The sequence below is a fragment of the Geospiza fortis genome, unplaced genomic scaffold (genome assembly GCF_000277835.1).
Source record: "Geospiza fortis unplaced genomic scaffold, GeoFor_1.0 scaffold113, whole genome shotgun sequence".
Lineage (NCBI taxonomy): Eukaryota > Metazoa > Chordata > Aves > Passeriformes > Thraupidae > Geospiza > Geospiza fortis.
The window spans coordinates 1,169,752-1,194,163 of record NW_005054429.1 but is presented as its reverse complement, the minus strand read 5'-3'; the positions used below and the strand labels follow the sequence as shown (position 1 = coordinate 1,194,163).

The 24,412-nt window shown below is 38.1% G+C and overlaps 1 protein-coding gene across 1 annotated transcript in view; it reads right to left on the bottom strand.

Moving 5' to 3' along the window:
• METTL15 (methyltransferase like 15) overlaps window positions 1-24,060 on the bottom strand; it is a 77,497-nt gene extending 53,437 nt beyond the window's left edge. Inside the window, exon 1 of the mRNA XM_014309438.2 lies at window positions 23,788-24,060. Coding sequence (XP_014164913.1) covers window positions 23,788-24,051 — 264 coding nt within the window. The 5' untranslated portion in view covers window positions 24,052-24,060. The remainder of the gene's footprint in view (window positions 1-23,787) is intronic.
• Window positions 24,061-24,412: the final 352 nt, after the last annotated feature.

Genomic DNA, 24,412 nt, shown 5'->3' with positions numbered 1-24,412 from the left:
ACTCTTTCCACTTTTTACAGGAAAGGAAAAACACCCACAACCAGAGTACTGATTTATTTAAAACATACTACAAAGGAAAAACTGAAGAATAGCTAGCCAGCATCCAAGCTATGCTGCCTAACATTTCAGCTCCCTAGAAGAAAAGGAAACACCTGGAAACTGCTGCCTGAAGAAAGAGAAATAAAATGGAGACTCTCATGCAATTGGCATTCATGCAAATGTCAAAGTAACAATCTTTTTTCTTGGAGTATTTTTATTATTATACTGAGTAGTCTAACAAAGGTAAGTACACCAGAACAAAACCATGATGAGACAAATAGGGTCTGTAGTATTTCTGTAATATTAAAGCCACCATCAACTAGTGTATTCCAAGCCAATCAAAGCTAGATCACAGTGCTCCTCTCTGTTTTTACTGATCTTTCTCAGTGGGATGGCAAGCCAACATTTTTCACAATAATAAATCTTCCATACTTGAAATGAGAGCTAGTGTTTGCTTGAAAATGCAAAGAAGGTCAAAATACGAGGATGTTTGTTAAGGCTAACAATAAATATTTATTGCATCATTGCCAGCCACTGTTGGTCTGTATCAAAGTATTTGTTCTTATTTTATTTGTATCTATTCCATCTCTTTGTGGAAAAAAAAGTCCTGAGAGCAGAAAAGCAATATAAACAAAACAATCAACACATTGCAAGATGCTTTTTGCTACTTCATTTTTCTGGTGTTCCTAAGATGAGTCATGTTCTCTAAACTCGCTGTCTGCATTTCCTTGGTATTCACAACAGAAATTGGTCATTGTCACAACACAACTTGTTTTCCACTCTCCTTTATTTTCCAAATATCAACTCCAAGTGCAATAAAAGACATCTGACCTCTTGTTCAAACACCTTGGGTTTTCCACAGCTTACTATTTCAAGGCACTCAACTATTTAATATACACTAGGCAGAACAAGCTGAATTGAAGTGGGGAGCAGTGACAACAAATTCTATAGGAACTTTTTCTAGCAGTGATTTTTTTCCCCCAAGAAATAGTTGATCTGCTTTATCCTTTTATTACCACATCTTTCACAACTAATCACTGCAAAGGTATGAATAGAGACATTGTAAAAATAGTTACTGTTGTCAGTGTTTCTTGAATGAAATACATAGACTATTGTTTGGGCACATATTTAAAGTCCACTCAAAGGCAATCTCTTCTCAGTCCCTCAGGATTTTATTTTCCTTCTGGAAAGCTCAAAATTGAGAATTAATGTTTAGTGCTGGCTTTTGTCAAGACCAACCTCACTGAACCTTTAGTTTCAATAAACAGAGAGAAAATTAATCTGAAGGACAAATGAAATCAATAATCTTTTCCTTCTAAGAGTAAGGAAAAATACATCCAAACTTCACTCTCTTTCTTCCAATTTCAAGACCAACTTCAGCTTCAGTGGATGAGCAAAGATTTTTCATCCTAAAACGCATCAGGTATATATGGCAGCAGACAGGAACAGAAGTTCTGTTGCTTTGAAATCCGTAATATTCACCCAAATTAACATTTTCATTCAGGCCTTTCTAACAGCTATTCTGCCATTCTTTGGGAGGTGGCCAAAAGGTACAAGGATCTGTATATTGCTGAGGTTTTTCTTTAATTCCACTTCTTTATTACATCATTAAACCACTTTGGACTGACCATGATGCACCCTAAAAAGCAGGAATCTATAGAGATATTGAAGTGCTTTCATTTTAATATAATTGTCCAGGTGGACAGAGAAGCAAAATTTTTTTCAGAAAAAAACTTCCCATGTCACAGCATGCGGCAAAACCCTATGTGACGATTCTAGGAACAGAAAAATATGATTATTGCCTTTTTTAATGCTATTTGAAATGCACAAGGAGATGGTATATATAGAGAGAGTTCTGTTCAGGACATGACTACCAACAAACACTAAAATCACCCTGTTCAGTAACTTCAAGTACCATGTGATGATACAATTATGAAATTAGTATATTTTCAAGAAACTTGCAGAACATATTTGTTTTGAAAATGCCATTCTTTCCACTTTTTACAGGATTGGAAAAAAAACCCCAACATATATTCTATACTTCTATATCAACAAAGAAAAAACAGACAAAACCATTTCATCCAAATTCATTCACAACCTCCCAAAACCCAAATTCACAACTCCAAAAACCCTGGAAGAGCAGAAATGGGGTCTTTATGGCCATAAGCCAAGCAGGGGCCAAGCACACTGAACTTCAAAGCTTTGGGGCAAAAGCCCACAGGTTCAATAGGATGAATTCAAGAAGATGAATTCAATTTGAATTCACCATATGATGAATTCAATAGGATGAATTCATCCTAGGATGAATTCAATAGGATGAATTCAATTTGAATTCACCACAGGATGAATTCAATAATATAAATTCAATTTGAATTCATCCTAGGATGAATTCAATGGGGTCAATTCAACGGGGTCAATATTAACCTTCTCTGCCCAGGGTGGGCTGAAGGCTCATTTGAATGGTCATGCAGGATGTGCATAGGGGGATGCCAAGTGCTCAAGGGGGAATGTCTGGCAGCAGGGAAAGGGGAGGGCAGCAGGCAGCCAAGAGCTCAGGATAAAAGGAGGCTGCATCCCCCAAAACCTTGAGACAGACCCCTCAGGGTTACGGCCTAATGGACTTTCTTGTTTTATTCAAGTAAATTTGATTCTTGCAGGGCTCCTCTGTGGACACAGCCCTTCCAGAGTGTCATCTTCCACACACACAAATAAGCCAGCCAAGCTATTTTTGGGACCAACGTTATTTAAAACATTGTCACACTACCAAAACCACATACCTGCTACAGAAAGTGCTTTTTAGTTAACAGAAAATACATTCTCAGAGGATGTAATGCTCTAATTCAGAAATTTTCACAAAAAATGAATGAAAGGAAAAAAATCCTGTTCTGTGCAAAGCACAGCAAAACATGTAAGTCTAAAATTATGATGTGAGATACATGCAGAAAATCTTGGTTCTGCAGCTCATCACTTTTGAAGCCACATGTCTTGGAGCAGTTTAGACAGATCATTGCCAAGTATACCAGAAAAGAAAAAAAAATTGGGACTGTCTTTTCTTAACATATGTTCTGAACAAGTCCAGAAAATTGTAACAACCAACAGGAAGCTAAAATTTAATTGTGTAATAACTTTAAGGTATAATTTTGTCAGAGATAGAAAGGGAACCATTCCAAATCTCCCCACGTACAATCTATTTCAGGCATCATTTTGCATTTTAAGTTGCTCACAATTATTTCTCAACAAACTGTGATGGTCAGTGTGTGCAGCAAATAAAAGAACTTGGCGCAAAAGGAACTTTGAACCACTCCCTTAGGTCACTGTGAACATATTTATGTATGAATAAAAATAAAATAAAAAATAAAAAGCAGTTCTTTAAAAGCTTAGGTAAACGAACACTTCCAAACCAAAAAACCCCAAAGCTATTAATTGCAGTGCCAGTGCAAAGTCACAGCCAGGTAAAGTCACTGACAGCAGCTCAGTTACACAGAGCTCGATGCTGGCTTTGGGACACCTTATTATGGGAACAAACAATCCATTGGAGAGAGACTAATGGAAGTGGGATCACTTTTCCTCTGAAAGACACATGGAGTCTTTTTTCTGTCAACTCAAGTTCATGGGTGGACTCAGCTTACAGCTCTGATCAGACCAGCATGCTTAAAACCCCACGGTGTGTACAAACCTCACAAATATTCTCCTGCCAATAGCTAACAATTACCTTTATTCTAAATAATTACTATAAAAATAACTTAATTTTTATTATTTATTTATTATTTATTTATTATTTAATAATCATTATTAGCTCTTCTAACAATGCTCAATTTATTTGAAATGTAACAGAGTAATAAAGCTCCAACCAATTAAAAAAGAAAATCACAGACACACAAAAAAACGCAACCAACACGCACTGTACTCTCCAGAAGAACACATTCTCCTTGAAAAATTATGTATTTTTACTGTTCATCTTGGGCTGAAGTGTAAATCCAAGATCAGATCATAACTTGTACAAAGTTACCAATTCAGTTATACTATGAATCAAACAAACATTTTAAAGTTTTCTCTTAGTAATAATATTTCACTTAACATTCTCTACTGATTAAGTAATGGCTATTAAAAAAAAACCCAAAAAAACCCACAGAACAAAAAACCTCAACATATTTTCAAATACATTATTCTTCTCCAAGAGAAAGTCAAAAGGCAGTCATTTGGGAATAATTTCCAATTTGATTTTAACATCATTCATGCAGTAAGTTTAACTGTTTTTCCAGAAACCAACTCAGAGAATTCTCTTCTCTCTCCACCTATTTTCGTTCTCTGTAACTCATGTAAGAATGCAGGTTACATTAGCCCTCTTTTCAAAAAATTCATAGAATATTTTTGCACCATGGTAAAATTCAGCCATATATTTATGAAGTACCAAAAAATATTTTCAAAGGCTTTACTTCATTTCACATTAAATTATCTCAAAATAATTTACAATGACCTTATATTTTTTTGCAATTTTATAGTATATTTTACAGCAATTGTTTACCATATTGTAAAAAAAAACCCTATAACCTTACTGATAAGGTAAGTAACTATAGCTGAACACAGTCACACTCTAAAACAAGCGGCAGCACAGCTCATTTTTCAGTATTTAGAAATGCAGTGCTACTAAACTTCATCCAACAGGGAAGATTTAATGACCTCCAATACACTGTAACGGGAGATGCTCATATTCTCATCCAGCACGCAGATACTATACACTAATACATAATTAAAGAACAGGCAGTTACTGATTTATATTTATGTGAGATCAGCTTTACAAAAAGGAACATACTTCAGGCTCACAGGCAATTAAAACCAGATTAATTTCCTACCACAAACATGAGTTCCAACTCCTAGTGAGAACAGCATGACTTGTAATGTGCTTTTATACCCTTTATTACATTAATACAGCAATCAAAACAAAAACTGTCAATCACCCCTGACAAAAATACTGAGAATAAAAACCTTGTAGAACTATGTAGTATAATCTATATAGTATATTAATATTTATATTTGTTTTCATATAATCTATTGATTAGAGAAGTGATCTATTGATTACTTGGCCCTTCACAGCATAAAATCCAAGACCAGGAATTCCCAGCCTCTTGTGGAAACTGCCCAGGTGGCTCAATAGTGGCATAAAAAGTCTGAGCAGAATGCAATTATAGCAATAAAATATCTTTAAAATGTTGATGTAAGCCAGTGGGAAAAAAACAGGCATGCACAATCTGCCATCTGAACAAGGGTCCCTTTGCTTCCATTTTAAGGCAAAAACATCCTCAATTCCACCAGCTGTGCACTTTAATACAGAATGCCATGGTGGAAATCCCAGAATGTAATGGCATGCAAAACCAAGCAAATTTTTGGAATGGAGGATTTATTTTTTTAAAAAAACAAGACGTTCAGCCGTGAGTTACAGAAAGCATAAACAAGTGGATTAAGAACATATCAAATCACACTTTGGGCCGAAGCTGTTGAATTCACTGGTTGTGTTTCCACGTGACAGCAGAGATGCTATCACGAACCAAAAGCCGAGCAAACTCCACTTCCTGATAACACACTTTGCTTACCAACAAAGCACTGCCTGTGGCAGCATGCTGCACAAGGAGGAGCTGCTTTGGCTCACACCTGTTAGTTCCCAGTGGCTGAAACAAGGATTACATCTAATTACGCCGATTAGATAGAGGCAGTATTTTAATCAGCTGGTTCTAACACAGCAGTGCTGGGAAACTCAACAAACGGGCCCAATAACACTGAGCACCTACTGTAAAAAACTGCTCTAAAAATCCCTAGAAACACACAGAAAATAAGACAGCTTTTACCACACGAAGAAAGAGTATACATGCAGTACACTTGCTCGTTCCCCTTTTTCTGGTATTTATTGCCTACAAACAAGTTGTTTTACTCAGCTTTTTATGGTGATGCTTGCATGCCATGATCCTTTATTAGAGACCAAAGGAATTGCCATTAGCAAAACTAACTTGCTTTATGATCTGCACACACACAAAATGCAGTTCTTTTCAAACAAACTTGCTATCTAACTCAAGATCAAACAAATGACAGAGTAGGGAAGACAATGCAGGCAACAGTACCAATTCCGTGCAATTACAGATAAGCAGTTGCATCCTTCAGCACAAAGCAATTAAATGTGTTTATTTAGCTATCTTGGAATCAACATGCACAGCTAGATGGGCCTGTGAGTTTTGTAACTGTTAGTTTTACCCTGTATTTTCATCCAAAAGTCAGTTGCACAAGAAGACAATAATGAAATAATTATAGTTTTAAATCATCTCTTCAACAAGCAGAACCTGAGCCACCAAGCGCGCTGTAATCTATGTTAGACATTTAACAGCTCAAACAGGACACAGGATTAAGAGTCTATCTTAGTGGGATACATTTTTTCCTATTGAACTCCACATAATTTCTAATGTTATTAAGCTTATTTTAAGATGGGAGCACTCTTCTCTTCTGAACACACAACATCCTCATGCAGGTGGATGCACCCAGTCACTCTGCCTATACCAACACCACACAAATGAGGGCACACCAGAGGTGCTGCTGGCCCAGCTGAGTTGTCTTCCACCTCCTTTCCATGAGTGGAACCACTCAAGAACAGTCATGTCTACTCTAAATACCACAGGTATGTCATCACCCTAAAAATCTCTGTATGGAAAGGTTAAATGCCTTAATGCAAAACCCAGCACCCCCATTGCTTTTCTTTTAATGTCGTTGTTGTTTTTGATAACTTGGCCCTTGTATTCCACTCTTTTGCTTTCAGCACGTATATATTTTAATATACTACTCAAATAGCAAACTAGCAACCTGACTTGCTGAGCAAAAATAATTACATTCCTAAACTGCACAGGAAAATGCTTTACAGAACCATAAAAAACACAGGACTAAGAATATGCTTCCAAGTGTACTTACTGGACTGTTTGTTAAATTATTTTAACTATTACAGTCTTCAAAACTATTCTAAAGTTGGTACCTTAATTGTTTCATGCCCTAGTAGGTGTTAAAATTTATCTTCTGGATTTTCCAAATGCCATGTTCTGAGCACTTACTCGTGCCCACTCAGAGACAGGCCAACAAGACAGAATTTTTTATAACCTTTGCTGAAATGAAGTCTTGAGTCTCTAATTATTCTCTCCACCAGCAGATAAAAGACTAACAAATACTTCCAAGACTGGTGCTGCTCATGCCACTTAGTGATTTTAATTTTTTCCCTTCCTGCCTGGAAGAACAAAGTAACCCATTAGAAATTTTGTGCAACATTTGTAAATTTGTAAAAGCAATCCGTCGACCACAGCAAGGCAAAACCACTGGCTGTGACATGCAATATGTCCATGTACACAGAAGACAACCTCTGAACACTCAAGTGTTCTTCTAAGTATATCATCACCATTAATTTGGGGGTGTTATGAAGAAAGCATTGTTCCACACAATTCAAAAACCATGGTTTGTTAATTCGTGTACATAAACACTCCTGAAAAGTTCCTCCACCTAAAGCAAATGACAATCCCACTACTGGTGAGATTTTCCAGACTTTTGTACTGAGATACAAAAATCCCATTAACAGGTGAGGAATCTTGTATTTTTATCTTCAGTACTCCAGCTTAGGACAGACCGATTCTGCCAAGCAAAATCTGCCTAATCCAAAGAATTTTGAAGTGCTAAACCCCAAAAAATATATGTGCTAATGGTGTGTGAGAAATGGGACGAGAACAAATAGGGAACTACCACCACTTTTAACTCTATAACCAGGATTACATGAGTAATATTTTACAAAGTAATCAACTTTATCACCAAAACTACTGCTGTAGCTTGTACTACCGTACAAACCACAATACAACAGTTCCCAAATTACTAAATTCAAAATCCAAGCTACAACTTTCCACCACAGCAATCTTCTCTTAAATCTCCTGCACAGAGCAAGAAAAAAAAATCTTCCATTTCAGCTAAACTTATCTGATTTTACCTAGAAACAGAATACTTCCAAGTAGAGCTTTATTCTCCTCAGGTGAATGCTTTGCTTTAAATCTTTACTGCTTTCTTTCAAATTGAAAAAGATGCTTTGAAATATGCTGCATTTTACTCTTCAAGAACTAATTCTATTCCTAGTCTCTAGGACAAATATGATTTTGGTGACCATATTCAAAACACCTAAGCTTCTTCACAACTGATGAAATAGAACAAATACCTACATGACAGAGTTACAGCCATAAAACTACTCAAAAATTTAGTTTTTAAAATGTAGCTAACATGCAAAATCAAAATAATAAAAACTTTGATAGAGAATAAAACTAAATTGGGGAAACATAAAAACCTGTTAGAAAAGGAGCAAAACCAGATAAAACCAAGATAAAGACAACAAAGGAAAAATGCAGGAAGAAGGAAATCCTTTAGAAAGGAGGGAGGCTGAAAAAGAACTGCATCAGGAAGGCTCACACTGCTAGGAGAAAGTTGGTATGAGGGAAATCTCCAGTCCAGAAAAACAGTAAAATCACATTCAAAGAACAAATTTCAGAGCCAACTGATCATTTCAGGAGAGAGCAGAACACCTTCCATCACTGCTGCTTTATATGAAACCAGGCTCAGATGAGGACAAGAAAATAGGAAATGTGGAAAAGAATTCCCTTAGGACACATCTCTCTGGTCCAATAAAACATCCAAAGGCTCCAGCAGTTTTCTGTGGAGGACTATTAAAATTGTTTTTATACAGCTGCAGCAGATGGTATGATTCACTTATCTCAAAATAAAAGAGCTCAGGGAACTTGATGATATTATCAAGCATCAAGTTAGAACAAATAAAAAAGTGCCTTTCATGCAAATATTGAAACCATGAATAATGTGGAGAGAAGTCCAGTACGTAACACACTTTGTAGAGAGATGGAACTAGAAAAAAAAAAACAGTGCCAATGATTGTCCCAGACCATGTCACAGTCAAGAGGGCCACAATGCACAGAGTGTCACCATACAGGCAGAAAGCTCCAACCCAGACAGAGAACACCAGACAACTTCAGAAAGCTTCAACTCATAAAATAACACCTTACCTCTTCAGCAGGCTGCAAGTGGCTGCTTTTTTGTCCCTCAGCCCAGCCTTTTATGCCCTCCTGTTGATGCCCTGCACCTGTGTGCCCTCTGTGTGATTGCCCAGCACCCCTGGGCTCTCCATGGCTCCTCACCTTCAACAGCATTCACCTGTCCTGCACAGCTGGAGCCAATCAGGGATCAGCCACAGCCCCACTCCCAACCACCACAAACTATTCCTACAACTGCATTCTAGTGAGCACACTAGTAATTAACCAACACTAAACCCACACTGTGCAGACATGCAATCTATTAAAGCAAAATAAAATAAATTTAAATAATTAAAATACTTTAAATATGTGCTTTCTATATACTCAGCCCCACTCCCACTCACCACAAACTCTGTGCCCACAAATGATATTATACAGGTACAGCCCCCAACCTTCCCCCTGCAAGGGAGTCCTTCCATGACTATGGTCAGGTGAAGGTACCACCGGGTGGAAAATAAAAATTCTCTCCCTTCCCCTTCTTTCAGGCTTCCATCAGCACCTGCAGCAATGGAATTTTCATGTTCCAGGGACTGGACACCTGGCCAGGTGCACTCCTGATGTGAGCCAGTGCTGTGGCACTGATGCTCCTGTGACGCAGCAGTGTCCTTCCATCTAAAGAGCTTCAGTGAGAAGAAAAACTGTTCAAGAGAAAAAGAATTTATCATCAAAAAATCTTCCACCTCCTCCAATCTCTAAAGAGGCCTTTGTTCACCATCCCAGCTTAAGCATTCATCACATATGGAAGCCATACAGGCCTTTCTTACAGATCAAAATTACTGTCTCAGTAGTTTTTAGAAATAAGAAACTCAGCTGCAACCATCCATTCATGTTCTCACTCCTTTGCTCTCAGTGGGGACAAGCAGGAGTCCTGCACAAAGCCTGCAAAGTTTGTTTTCTCTAATAATGCAAATGACCAAAACAAAAATAAAATAAAATAAAATAAAACCTTGCTTTCCTCCCAAATGCTTTAAGGTAGTTTTATTTTCCTTAATGAAACAGACAGCTTCAAGACATGTCCTGTTGTCCCATGTGCCCCATCCAACCCTTTGCCTCAAGCTGCATGATGGTAAGAAACACACACACAAGGGAACTGAAGAACAGGAGAAAGGAAGGCTCCAATGCTGCTGGAAAACACTGCTCATTACCTGGGGATGGTGGGCTCACACGTGGACCAAAAAAGGCCATTTATTGTTATAAAACAGGGCACAACACAAGATGAACATCAGATACGAAACCTACCAACATTGAAAATGTAATCGGCAAGACAACACGAATAAAATATTTATTTTTAAGTTTGATTTTTAAAAAGCCTTGAATGATGCTTTAAGAGTTTAGGAATAGTGAAGAAACTATTAATCAGTACTAATAGGACAGTTCTTAATGACAAAAACTTTAAAAGGTCCTCAAAGGATTCTAAACATCTGTAAGTGCACAGGCACGGTAAAAAGCCTAATTACTGAATATGTGACCTAACACAGAAAAAATCCAAACTGAGTACTATAAAAATCAGAGAGGATAGTAAAAGATAATGACAACAACAGGTCTATTCAACAGAAATATCTTATACCACACAAACTTTAACAGCAAAGAACAATTAATCCAAGTTGCTAAAACCAAAATACTTCAGTGGGATGACAGTCAGTAACACAGAGCTGACAACTGTGCTTTAATTACATTTGAGACTGTTACCAATTAGTTAGTCTGCAGCTCTACAGGCTTCATGCTATGACTCAGTGCACTGACTCATTCAGGAAAACTTTCCTACACAACTACCCGGGCACCCACAAGGATGCAAGATCAAAACGAAAGTACTTACACTGACCTTCTTAGCAAAAAGTCTTGTTTTAAATTTAGATGACCAAAAGTAGACAGTGACACAAGTGCTCAAGTAGGCTTTTTGAAAGGGAGACTTTCAGGAGCACTGTTTTAACTCCATTTCAGATAAACATCTCAAAATATCAAAGCACAAATAATGCTTTGTACAGTTTGAGGCTGAAGAAGCACATTCTAAATCAGGCTGGTTTGTTGTTTTTTTTTTTTTAAGCTGCTCAAGTAGCATTATTTACTATTAATAAAAATATGTACCATCAAAAATCCTGTTTTCTGTCACTTAAGAGTCCTGGCTGATTTGAACAGTTGAAGGCTGAAATTTATTCTGTGTTGGAAGCTGGAAGCTGATGGAAGGGGGTGGCAAAGAGTGATGAAATGTCTTCAGCCATCTCCTTGTTTTGGGGGGAAAAAAACCCCTTTGGTTAGATTTTTGCATTTGAACAATTCTACCATTGCACTAAGCAGTAATGGGATTTTCAAGTTTGGCAGTGAAAACAACAGGAAGATAATCCTGGGTGAAAGATTCTTCTGGTGATATTCACATGGACCTCCAAAAACCTGTTAAGATTTCCAAGCAAGACTTCTGTGCCAGGCTATGATGGCAAAGCTGCAAGTGCAGGATCCTGGAAAAGGAAAGCTGTGTTAATTGTTCTCATCTTATCTAGGAACTTGAGAGTTTTATTTTAGGCCTGGAAGAAACTGGAGGAACAGGTAAGGCTCTTGAGGGTTAAAATCAGCATGAATGTTGCAATTAAGAAATATTTTTAAATTAAAGCACACTTTCTCCAGAACTACATTAGAACCTACAAATCTCAGTATTTAACATGAGTTTTTAGCAGGTGAAAAAGCTGTAACTCAGAACAGGCATGTGTCATCTTCTCACAGCAAAGACAAAAAGGGACAACTTACCTAAGATTGGTACTAGACCAATCAGTTAAGCTACCAAGTTGCACAAGATGTGAAGTGGTAGGTGTAGGAGTAATTAGGCATTATTTTCTCCTGTGTGTTTTCCCTTTTGCAGTTAATTTCTCTCAGCACAGGTGTTTACTGGGTACTTTCACAAGCCAACTAAACTCAGCAACATGGCCCAGAAAAGAGAAACAAAGAAAAAGCGGCATTTTTTTCTGACATGGGAGTGTGTTCAGCTGATGTGCAGAGGACAGGGAGGGACAGGAGCTCAGAGAGTGAGAATGATCGTGAATTTGTCACAGGGTGAAAAAGTAGAATTTTGGGGATTTAGAATGGGGGTTCAAGAGGCAAGATGGAGGAATCTGGGCCTGTCCTGTCTTTCTTTTTCTTGTCCTCCATCTTCTGCTGTGATGGTGGCACTTTTTGATTGGTTTAGAGTAGAGACAGACTGTCTAACATAGGTGATAGGTACTGGAAAATTATTGTAAATAAAGTACACGTAGTTCTTAGTATAAAAAGCCAACACCACCCCAAGGGCAGTCAGTGTGCCACAAACTGACCTGCCAGACAGACCTCAGCAGGTCAGAGAAAGAATGTAACAGAAAAGAGAAAATAACCTTGAGAACGAGAGCTGAGGAATCTCGACTTCTTCTTTGGTCGTCGGGCAGGGAAAAAGAGAGTTTCTAATATCTCAGGAGCCATTTCAGCAACACAAAACCCCAGAAAGGAGGTGGTGACACGAGGGGAGGTGGTGACACAGGGGGGAGCAGGGACCCTGGACCTGTCCCCTTCAGTGGCATCACTCCACTGCCTTTGTGCTCAGCTTGGCTCCTTCAGAAAACCCTCAGGAACAATCCATCACCTCCATTCCAGTTTTCTTTCCCAAAGTAACACCGGAAATGGCAACATCCAAGGCAGTAACTGAGAAATGCAGCCAGCTGACAGGGGACACTGGAACTTTGGCCACGCAGCCCCTGTGACACTCAGGAGGTCACCACACCAAGCAGGTAGGTCTTGCTGTTCCTCTTTTCTGTCTGTAAAACTCACAAACTCTGGATCTGCTTCCCAGACACACTGTGACCTCACCAGCTGCAGGTGGATGTCCCTCCAATGTGCTGCAAAGCTCTCCACCAAAATGCTGACCTCTTGGAAAAACCAGGCAGAGGCATTTCTGCTCAGGCACCCAAAGCAGAATTTCAGCATTGCTGCCTCTAAATTCTGCCAAGTGGAAGCAATACTACTGTGCTACTTTATAAGGGAGCTGTAAACATAAATTCTGTGTAATGAATTTGAATTAATTCATCTATAAAGATAATCTGTGGATGATTCAAAGGTTGTAGGGATATAATTCAAGAGACAAAAGTCTAAATTCAAAGCAGAGTTTGAACAGTAAACAGTATATAAGACATGTCCATGAACAAAATATTTAGTTTATTTCCCCAGCACTGTCTGGCTGTTTCCACCTGAACAGGCCAGTGGAAAGAGAGTCTCAAAGGACAGAACCACCACTTTGTCTGGGCCCCTGCACAAAGGCCGGCAGGTTTTATTCCAGATCATTTCCAAGGTAATTTTCTTTTTTTAATAGTGTCCCTAGATTACAGTTTGCTTATAAAATCAATGCCAGCAAAGATCAGCATTCAATCCTGCTCAGCAATTACCCATGTAAAAAAATCTTCATCAAAAAAGAGAGAAGTCAAACAATATATACAACCAAAATATACACTACATATGCTCACTCCCAAACTCACCATAGCAGTACTGCTGGTTGTAAATAATGGCATCTATCAAAACTTAAACTATTGAATCAGATCATGTTTCTAGAACTACTCTAAATCTAGAACTACTTCTGCTAAAGCAAAAATACTGATTAGAAGACTTTGCAATTGGAGATCTTCTCCTTCTTAGCATTTCAGCCCCGGTGGAAGAAAACAGAGTTTCCTTGGAGCTTTCTCCCCTTCTGCTCTGCCAGAAGTCAGCTCTGTTGAATGAACAGGACCTGTGTAAGCTGAAGTACCTGCAGCTTCTCAAAGCCATTGAACAAGGAGTGCACACTAAATCTTACAACTCAAAGCCTGCCCACCCCTGACCAAATCATGTGTCTACAAATTTCCATTACATTTCTCTATCCTAAGCACTGTTTCTTTGGTTGACTCAAGATGTGACTTAAAATGGGTAAGTATTCTGTATCCTCCCAATTTATCTCAAAATTATTTATTGCACCTACCACTATGTCCTACCTAATGCATGCACAGATCAACCACGTAAAGAAACGTTTCTATTTTAATTTAACACACACCCAAGAATGTGTCCTCAATTCCCATTAAATATACAAGAATTAAAACACTATACTTGTTTTATATGTCTGACAACAGGCAGGGTTTTTAAAATTACATGAAATAAACCAGACTGTTAAAAACCACTGGCATTGTGAGACATGATACATAAATTACTTGTGAGAGAGCAAGAAAGATTTGTTAGTAGAGAAATGTACTTTTACAGAAATGCTGGAAGAGTTGTACTGTTTTTCCAAATGATCTAAGAAACTACACACACTCAAAGTCTCAGAAGAAAACATTATTAAAACATACCTTGCTGCTATTCACATGCAAAAAAGAAAATCTATCCCAGAACTAAGAAAATGAGAGGTCAATGAGACCAAGTTATTCTTCCATTTTCATACAATTTTATTCAAATTTAGTAAGAAGCAATATTTAGGCTTCAGCATGCTAATAACCTTTACTTTCTCTTATGAGAATTCAAAATACTTTGCAAGTAAGTTCTGTGAAGTAAATCAGACATAGTTGTTTTTCAACTAGAGCACTTTGATTTTTAATCACCTGTTCAAAATCAGAAGGGAAAACAATATCACAAATCCAGTGAATCACGTACAGTCCACAGACACCTTGCTGTGCTATGCTCCCGTCCTGAGAAGCTGCAATTTCCATTTGCATTCTGTTACTTCTGTAAGAACTCTAAAAATGAGAGGTGACGTTCTCTCAATGTCAGTCATCTCAGCGTCAGTCAGGAACAACAAACTGCCATGCTGCAACATAAAATTACTTAACAATAAAAAGGAGCAAAAAGGAACTTCTGGAAAATAAAAACATCTGCAGCAAGAAGTGGTTGAGTTACCCTGTAGAGCCAAGCCTCACTACAGGTCTCCCTGCAGTAAACTGGAAAATGTTTTAAACATATACAAGGTAAACAAGCTTTATACAAATCTGTAGACACAGAACCAGTAAGATGCTGTAGATAACACCACCATGAAAATTATGAGCAGCTACTGACCTATACAGGCATAATTCCCATCCAAAGCTTGCTCAAGTATCCAAGAGCTGAACTTGGCAGTGAAAATATTAGAAAGGGATTAAAAGGCATGCTGCAGGATGACATGTTCTGCCAGAAAATAAAGTTGACCAAAAAATGCAAAAATTTACAGTTCTGTATTTTTGCTAATGGTAATAAATTACACCTAAAAACCTGTTTTTTTTCTAGCACCTACGAAAAGGAAATGATCAAATTAAGTATGTAGCAAAGAAGAATTTTGGTTGCAAGCAAAAGATGTCTCCTATCAGTTCTATACAGTTCATGTCTTTCACCTACGTAAAAAGTTATCACTTGTAATTTCAAAAAATAAGGACTGGTAGGTAAAACGTAACTGGATTAATTTTTCTCCACAAGTACTTTTTGACAGATTACGAAATGGTAAAAAAGTTGTTTACACACCAAGTCTAACAACTTAGATCACAAAGAGAATATAAATGAATAGTTGGCATTTTGCAGGAAAACAGCCTTCTCAGATCACGTATTAAGTACAATATAAAATGATTTTCCAGTATTGGCCTATTCAGCAATTCAATGTAATGCAAGCATCAGTTCCCGTTTTTCCCATTCATCCCATTGGTACATCAACAGAGGATACTGCTAGTGCACAGCTGAAATATCTGTAACATCACTAAGTTGGCATATCCAAGAATTTCAGGAACTTGCACCATCAACCATCTCTTCATCATTTCACACAGTGGAGAAAAAAAGATTCCCACGAACACATTTTGCAGCACCCATCAATCATACCCACTTAATGCCTCAAAATAATTTCCAATCTATTTTCTTCACAAGGGTTCCATTTTCTGATTACAGCTAAATATGAGACAACACATGAACAAAAGCGAACAGGTTTTGTATGAAAACATAGAAAAAGGCATTTTACCTCTGCTCTGTTTTGCACTCCTTACTTATTTTCTAGAGCCCCTTCCCCCTTGCACAAGAGGTAAGAGAAGCAAACAAAAACCACCACCTGCCTCTGCCACCTGCTTTTAGACAGCACTGGCAGACCTTGCCTCACTATGCATTATTTACTCCCCTCTTTTCCTAAGAGTAATGTTGTCTGGAATTAGATTTAATGACGTTATGACTCAAACACACCATTATTAACATTTCCATAGGAAATTAAAATTTCAGTGTCTGAATGACTTCAGCTAATCATCAGACTTAAAAAGAAAAAGCTGACTTCCTCTGCCTAACTCAGAAGAAACTTCCTTCCTCAATTATAACCGAGGAGATATTTAAGACACAATGAAAATTTTACAAAGGCTCAAGTAAAAATCCAATTCTTTATCATTAATGGCTAGCCAACCCCAAAAAAGCCATGGATGTGTTTTTGGTAAGTCTTGGCTGCCAGGTTCCTACAGTAATTTGACATTAAATAATACCATTTTGATACAGAGTCAGCCTGAAACAATATTCACTTATTTCAGGAACATTATTAAAACAGATGAATTTGTCATTTATTAAAACACAGTTATTAGAAAAGTATTTTTCCCAAGATGCTGAGCATCAGCAAACATCACTGGAATGAAGATAACATGCTCAGAAAGTCTGGGAAAAAGAAAAAATATTTTAAAAAAATCAGATTACACGTGTGCATGAACCTCCAGATACCTGTTTAAACAACAAACTTAGTAGCTTAACCTCTTAATCATCTCTTTACCCAGGTTCATTCTGTGCAAAACTACTCCCAACAGTATAAAACACAAAATAAGAAAACAAAACCTGCAGATACCTCCCATACTCCACCTCTGATCTTCAATTGCTAGTAATATTCTGTGTGATAGAAAAAAAGTCTGCATTTCTGTTTGCAAACTCAAATTCAAATATTTAATAAGAAAGCTTAGCCAAAAGGCTGACTAAAGACACACAGTACTAGATGAGGAGGAAATGAGTAGCTACATATATTAATTATCACCCTTTCTGAGAACACAGGCTCACTCAAGTTAAAATTTAAAGGGCTTAGATTACTTTCTGGTGAATTTTATTAGTTTTCCCCAAGAGGTGCAAAGACTAATGCTGTCACAACAGCCAAGGAGAGCATACACAGCGTCACTGCAAGCTGAGTCACCCCAAAGCACTGAATCTTGCTATATTATAACACAGCATCCTAAACAGCCTCCTGAAGGGCTGTCATTTGTTATGTGATAGAGCAGGAACAGCAAACGAACCAGCACCACCATCAAAGCAGATGTGCACATCTGCAGAGCTGTTTGCAGCAGGCAGCCCCTGCTCCCTTGCTGGTCTCTCTGGATAGAGCAGCTGCAGGCTGTCCTTCCTCTACTGCCACAGAGAAAGACGCAGAAGTGTCGGGATCTCTAGCTGGTCAGAGTGACTCCGAGAAAAGTTCGAAAGTCTCTTTTCCCAGCCCGGCGCTTGAAGAAGGAGTCAGAGCTCTTCATTTCTCGGTCTCAAGGTTGTTTATTTTATCTTATCTATAAAAAATTTTCTCCTGCCCTGCCGAGGTCAGCTCAGCAAGACAGTTCCAGGCACTCTCCGCCCATCCCAAGGCTGCGTCGTCTTTTGTACTACAAATTACGTATATCATATTTACTTTTACCTTCCAATCCCTATCACCCATGTTAGACAGTGCACCTATATTCTAAACCAATCCCCAAGTGCCAACATCACAGCAGAAGATGGAGGCCAAGAAGAAGAAGGAGAAAGGCTGGACACACCCAGTTCCCTCCATCTTGCCTCCTGAACCCCCACACCAAAAAACCTAAAATCTTCTTTTCTAGCCCGTGATAATTTCACTATTATTCTACCTAAACTGTTGTGGCTTGCTGATCTTCATATAAGGTTGGTAATTTGCTCCATGGGTCATAATCAAAACCACAGGTGTCTTGGGCTCTGTGACAGGGTCTCTGAGACCCCTAACAGGGGTCCTGGTGTCCTGGACAGCTAGAGGTGTGTCCTGGGTCCTGACACAGAAGCAAGTTGGTGAGAGGTCTTCTGCTTGTGGCTGCTGGTAACATTTAGGTATGCCTCCAGAGAGCCATGATGCAGCTGGGAAGATGAAGAGGTCAGGCAGATGTGCAAGAACTACAACCTGAACATTCTTTCCTCTGCAGCTGTAGCCATCAACTTATTCTTCCTCTCATCCAAGTATTCTAGTTACTTTCTCTCTGAAGACCTAATTCTGGAAGGATAAAAAAAGTAAAATCTGACGGGACTTCTTCAGCATGCCTCATTCATATCCTGCCATCATTCAGATCCAAACCCACGGACATGTTTCATTTCCTGGTACCACAGTCTAATCACTCAGCAGTACCAGCTTCAAAACAGAGAGCAGTTATGCAGTGCTCTCAGATAAATCACACATGTTTTCAGTCACCTGTCAATATGGAATTTAAGATGCCTGTACTTTTGGAGAGCTCACTAGAGAAGTCAGTAAAACAAGCAGACAGCTGAAGAGCATGACCCCCTCTGCCTCCTCAACTGGCAAGTTGTTCATGAGTATCACCTCCTGTCCTGTTCTCTTCCCAGTCCCCTTTTGTCCTCTCTCATCTTGGGATGGTACTCACACAGATGCAGATACTGTAAAACACACATGACATTTGTTGGCATTACACTGTTCAATAACACTCCTTCTCCCTTAGCACATTTTGTTTTGTCTGCATGTCACAGCAGAGAGCAATCGGTTCTAAGTCAAGGAACGTAAGTAAATGGGGTCTGCTTTTCCAAATCTGCATGCATACACTACCACTGCAAAACCAGACAATGTTAGCATTTAAAATAATAATAAATACCTGAAGCACTATCTCTTGCACATCTTAGTCAAAACTATTTTGAGAATGTTTTCCATTTTCATGCACTAACGTCAAATGCTAACTTCACTAAAATCATCCCTCTTGAAGTATGGTTTTAGCAAAGTATTTTAAACAGTGCTATCTGATGAGAATCCATTTAACTAGTTTCCTAGTAGATACATCTAAAAATAAAGATATTTTGCATATATACACATTCTATTGCATGGACATTGTATTACACACTTCCACACACGGCTGTGATCTGAAGCCTGGCTAGCCACTTCTGTAAATTTACAATATGTGCAGCCAGGACATCAGGCAAGGTAAGAGTGACAGAAAAAATACACAGGAACTACATGATCAACTGAAACAACTCTCACTATGCCCCAGTAACACCCAAGTACCACGGGAAAAAAGTGTACTGGAATTCCCAGAGTATTTTCAGAATTACTCTATGTTAATTTATTGACTCACAAGTTTCTCTATCTTCCTTCCTTTTTTACAACAATCACTACAAAGCTCACTGTGCTGCTGACAGAGAAAAATTAGCCGAAAAATTTGCATATGGAAAGATATTTTCATCATGCTTCCCATAAAAAAATTGTTTCTACAATGAAGAACATTATGCAATTTGACTGCTTTATGTCACCTTATTCATTTTACAAGTCCAGTGAAAACCAGGCTAAAACAATAAAAACTTTTCCTATGTCTATGTGTCTGTAGTGCTTTTCCAAAACAAGTATTTAATCATTTACCTCATGATGCAACTAATATTCCCCTCCAAACTTGGTATTTTGGTTGCATTTTACCAAAGCACTCATACAACTTGAGAAATCAGAATTAATTTTTCCAGATCCCTTTTCAATTCCTCTTTACTTTGGGCACCCAGCAGAAAAGTTCAGTTTTTAGCACCTCTAGCATAAATGGCTCATTCCAGTTAGAAATGACTTGCAGATGGCTTGGGAGGTGCTATGAGAAGAAGCCTGGTCACCAGCACCACCATGTAACTATTTATACGCCACAACACTTGGAAAGCTTTGCCACAGAACAGAAGTCCCCTCTGCAGGATGCTGCACAGAGAAAGGTTATTTCTGCCTTACATTTACACTTGCTACAAGGCAGAAAGGGAATACTGATGTATGGACAAGAATACACAGAAAGTAAGAGAACAATTCCAGAAGTGACTCTGCTTTCTCCCACCAGCAGTGTCTCTCAGCTCCCTTCAGGTGTGTTCTATTGCCTGATGAGCTCTGCAGAAAAGGAAGGAAGGAAAGAACCATGCTCCAGATCAAAACCCAGGGGTAGCAATAGAACCTCCAGGAGGTGCAAAGCTGCCTTCAAACTTGAACCCCAGAGCTCCAGCAGAACTTCACTCACAACAAAACAATGTCTGGCTGTCAGCAGTGTCTTACACTTCCTTCCTGTTATTTTAGAAGTCCATGTTCATACTCCTTGTGAAAGAGAATAATTTGATGTTTGGATGTATGAAAATAGTAACTATCCTGAAAACAAAGCAGTATGTACCTGAAAGAGTGAAAGGAGAGCTCATGGCAAAACTGCATGTTCTCAGGACTTGTCTCTTTCTAGAAACCAACACATGATTTTCAAGAAAATAAAATAATAACACAGGGACCAACACATGATTTCCAAGACAAAGAGGATACCTCTTCCAATGAATGCCAAGTAGCAAAAACAATCTGAATAACATCATGAAGAATCAAAAGGGAAATACCCCAGTAAGTCCTGGCTAACTCAAAATGATGTCAGATGAGATCTCCTTGGGGAAAATTACCTGCCTTCTTTTTTTTTTTTAATACAAATTAACATCATGAGGTAAAAAAATCACCTACTATTAACGGCTTAACCACTTAAACATTGGAGAAAATGGAAAGGTCTCATTCATTATTTTTCATCTCAAGTTTGACCACTTACCATTTAATTTACAGATACTAAAAAAGCCCAGCTTCTAGAACTATCATAAAGTAAATCATACTAGCAGAGCTTATAGTATCTCCATTATAGTCTCTTCTAGATCACACTCAACCATAGATAAAATCAATCACATAAAACCATGATGTCACCAGGTTACAGGCTTCCCCATATAATCTGAATAGGGCCTAATATTTGCTTCTCTTCTAGTTGGAGTTTAAAGTTATATTTTGTTGGTGCTGGAGCATTATCATTTCCTAGAGCTTTGCAACTCAAAACCCTTTAAGATTCTCATAAGAACAGTTAAAATTTCAGAGTTTCAACCTCTGGCATTCAAATTAGAACTCATTGCTATTGAAGTTATTTTACTTAACATTATAGCCTCAGTATGTGGAAAAGATCCACATCTCTAGTTAAAAGAAATGTGAGTATCACAAAGGAAAAAAATAAGAAAAAGTAGGTTGGAAACTGGGGAAACATGCTTCTGGATGTCCAAACATTGATTCAAAATGGGTTTGGTTTTTTAAGAGAACAGAGAATTCTCCAGACACGTGCAAAAACATTGGTCAGGTATTTGCAAACAACACCCATGGACTGAGAAGATGAAAATGTAGTGTAATCAATACAGTAAACTTAAAGAGGAAATTACTTATGTGTGGACTGAGTGTAACAGACTTTTCATTGAGCAGTGAGGTAGATTGGTAAAATCTAATTGGTAGCCCTTGCTTCAAAGACAACACTACTACAGGGATTTTGTGAAACAAGGCAATAAAAGAAGATTCAAAGACAAATGGAAGTATTATTGCTCCAACTCCTGACAAACAGATTCCCCAAAGGAGACAGTCAACAAGAATATTCAGTGGGAGGGCACTAACATCTTTATCGCAGCAGTGACTCACTCGTAAGTAACATTTCCTTTCCTAGGAACCTCTAGAAGTAAAATGAAAATCCCATTCAGTGACCATAACTATAGGGAGAACATCATCTTTCTAATTAGATTTTTTTATATTGGTACCTCCTTGTCTTAAGACACAAGAAGAACTAGAGGCCCAAATCAGCTATTTTATAACAAAGAATATAACTCTATTAAAGCCGAGCAAAGGAAATCTTTATGTGTGAGGAGAGAATAAAGCAGAAAAACTGAATTCCAGATCAGAGCACTGCCTTTCCTGCCCACAAAACAAAGTGTTCACAGACTTCCTGTCATGACTATAATCTTAAAAATATAAATTTATGTGACCCTCCCAGTTGACATGCATGTTAGTACAAACTGATTGCCACCACTAGGGTTAGCGAGGAACTGGCTCAACCTGTGTTCAGACTTTCACTGACACTAGCAAAACTCAGCTGCACATTGCATCCTTCTGCACACTCCTTATTTTTCGAGGCTTCAGAAAGTGCTGTGAATACATGCAGAAAAAGAAAAACAGAAGTGCTGAACAGTTTGTGATTGCATGCCTGCTTAACAGGTTGGCAGCATTACAAATGCTTGGGTTTGAGGTACACACACTTGGGCTCTCTTATAGCAGTCATAAGTGGTTCACTACAAGCTTAGGAATCTGAAAAACCACGTATACACAGACCTGAAAAAATCCCGCCCCAATAATAAGCTATTTTACAACCATAAATATTTAAATTAGAAAAAGTCTTGAGGGGCAGTAATAGTTACTCTCCACAGTTCATAACTTTGGATAGTTTCTTTTACAAGTTCTGTTGCCAAGTAAGATTTTCTACATCAACAAAGAGAGTCTAATGGATACTGACTTCATCAGGCTCTTCTTATCAAAGCAAAAAACTTACACAACTGGAAAAAATATTTCACACAGTGTATCACAGTTTATATGTTCATTTAATGTGTGAAAATGTCATCACAGTTCTGACATCAGAATAAATTCTGAGCTCCAAGTTCCTTACACATTTCTCTAATTTAGGTGTCTTCTACAGTAGAACATGTGCAATTAGAGCAGTTTGTATGCTAATGTGTATCAACACTATTTGCATTTTCACTGCTTCTTCAAAGACTTAAAACGATACACAAGGCAACACAACAAGATCTGACTGCAGGTTTTTGACCACTGACTCACCAAACTTGCTACATCACTTTGCCACTGTTGGATCGTGCTGTTCTCAAATAAAAATAAAAACATACACACTTGGACCTTTCTACTTCTTTGCCTATTGTTTCAGTCTTTGTAGAAAAACAACACACTGATAAGCCTAAACTAGTAAGATTCTATGAAGCTAACATAAGCACTAAAATCACAGATCAAAGTATCTGAAATGTGAACTTTATTTAAGAATCTACATTATTCAAATAATCCCTTCAAATTAATACTAAGACGACCCAGACAAAAAACATTTCCCTGGGTATAATTTTTTCTTTAATTCTTTTCACATGTAACCATGTACTACCCCAGACACCAAAAGCAAAGCACTCGCAGTACCATACCCAAACCAGAAGGCTTGAACCAGTTCTCCATGCCAATGAGGCTAAACAATTTTTAAAACTTACATACTTACAACCTCTTATCCAAGAGGAAGAGGGCTCTTCAAAAACTGATGAGATAACCACACATGAGAACTCCCCTCTGAGTCATTAACATAACCTTAAGAGCACACAAGTGCAACTCAGAAAGACAAGCACAAAAGCAACAGAAGAGTCAAATATGACAGATTTAATAAACACCACCTACCTGGGGATTCAGGCACACAGACACCAGAATTTTATTAGTTTGAATACAGAGTTTTAATGTGAACTTCAAAACAACTGAGAACCTTTGAAAGATACAGCTGATTGTTTAAGAGCATCCCTTTATTCCTCTAAACAAAAGTCCATGCTCCACAAATTTCTGTGCTGCACCGTTAATGGATCACAGATGTCAATTAATCATTTAACTCACCTGACCTGGCTGAGGGGATAAACAATTAACAACCTCCTCCAGCATCACTGGTACATGCAATCTTCCAGAATTACTGTTCTCTCTATTTTGAGGCAGCTCTTCAGTTTCACATTTCTGGACAGTTTGTTCCTCTGACTCAGAGTCAGAAAGCTTTTCTGATGAAGAATGGATCCTTCCAGCCAAACCAGCCACATTTACTGAGTTCAGTTTCAACTTACTCAGAAACAAACATTTGCAAAGTTGGCACAGATTTTGAGGTAACATTTTGGAGTTGATCAGCCTAGAAGAGCAGTAGATGTTGGGAATTACTTTCAAACAAATATTTGTTTAAATAATATAGGGGAAATGCTATAGGCAAAGCTATACACATTCCAAGTTGGGCAGCTTTATAGGTATGTCACATCAGCAAAACGTATTCAGAACTTAGAAGATTATCTACAAATCAATCATGTTCAAGCAGTAAGCAGATTCTTTCCACCATCAGATTTTACTGTGTGCTTTTGTCGACTTTACCTTGCCAGAGGTTACCAATACTTTGCCTGCATAAGGATATGCTTAGAAAGTTACTCTCCTGACCATTTAGGCTTCAACAGGGCCATAATTCTCCGAAATTTGAAAGTGCACA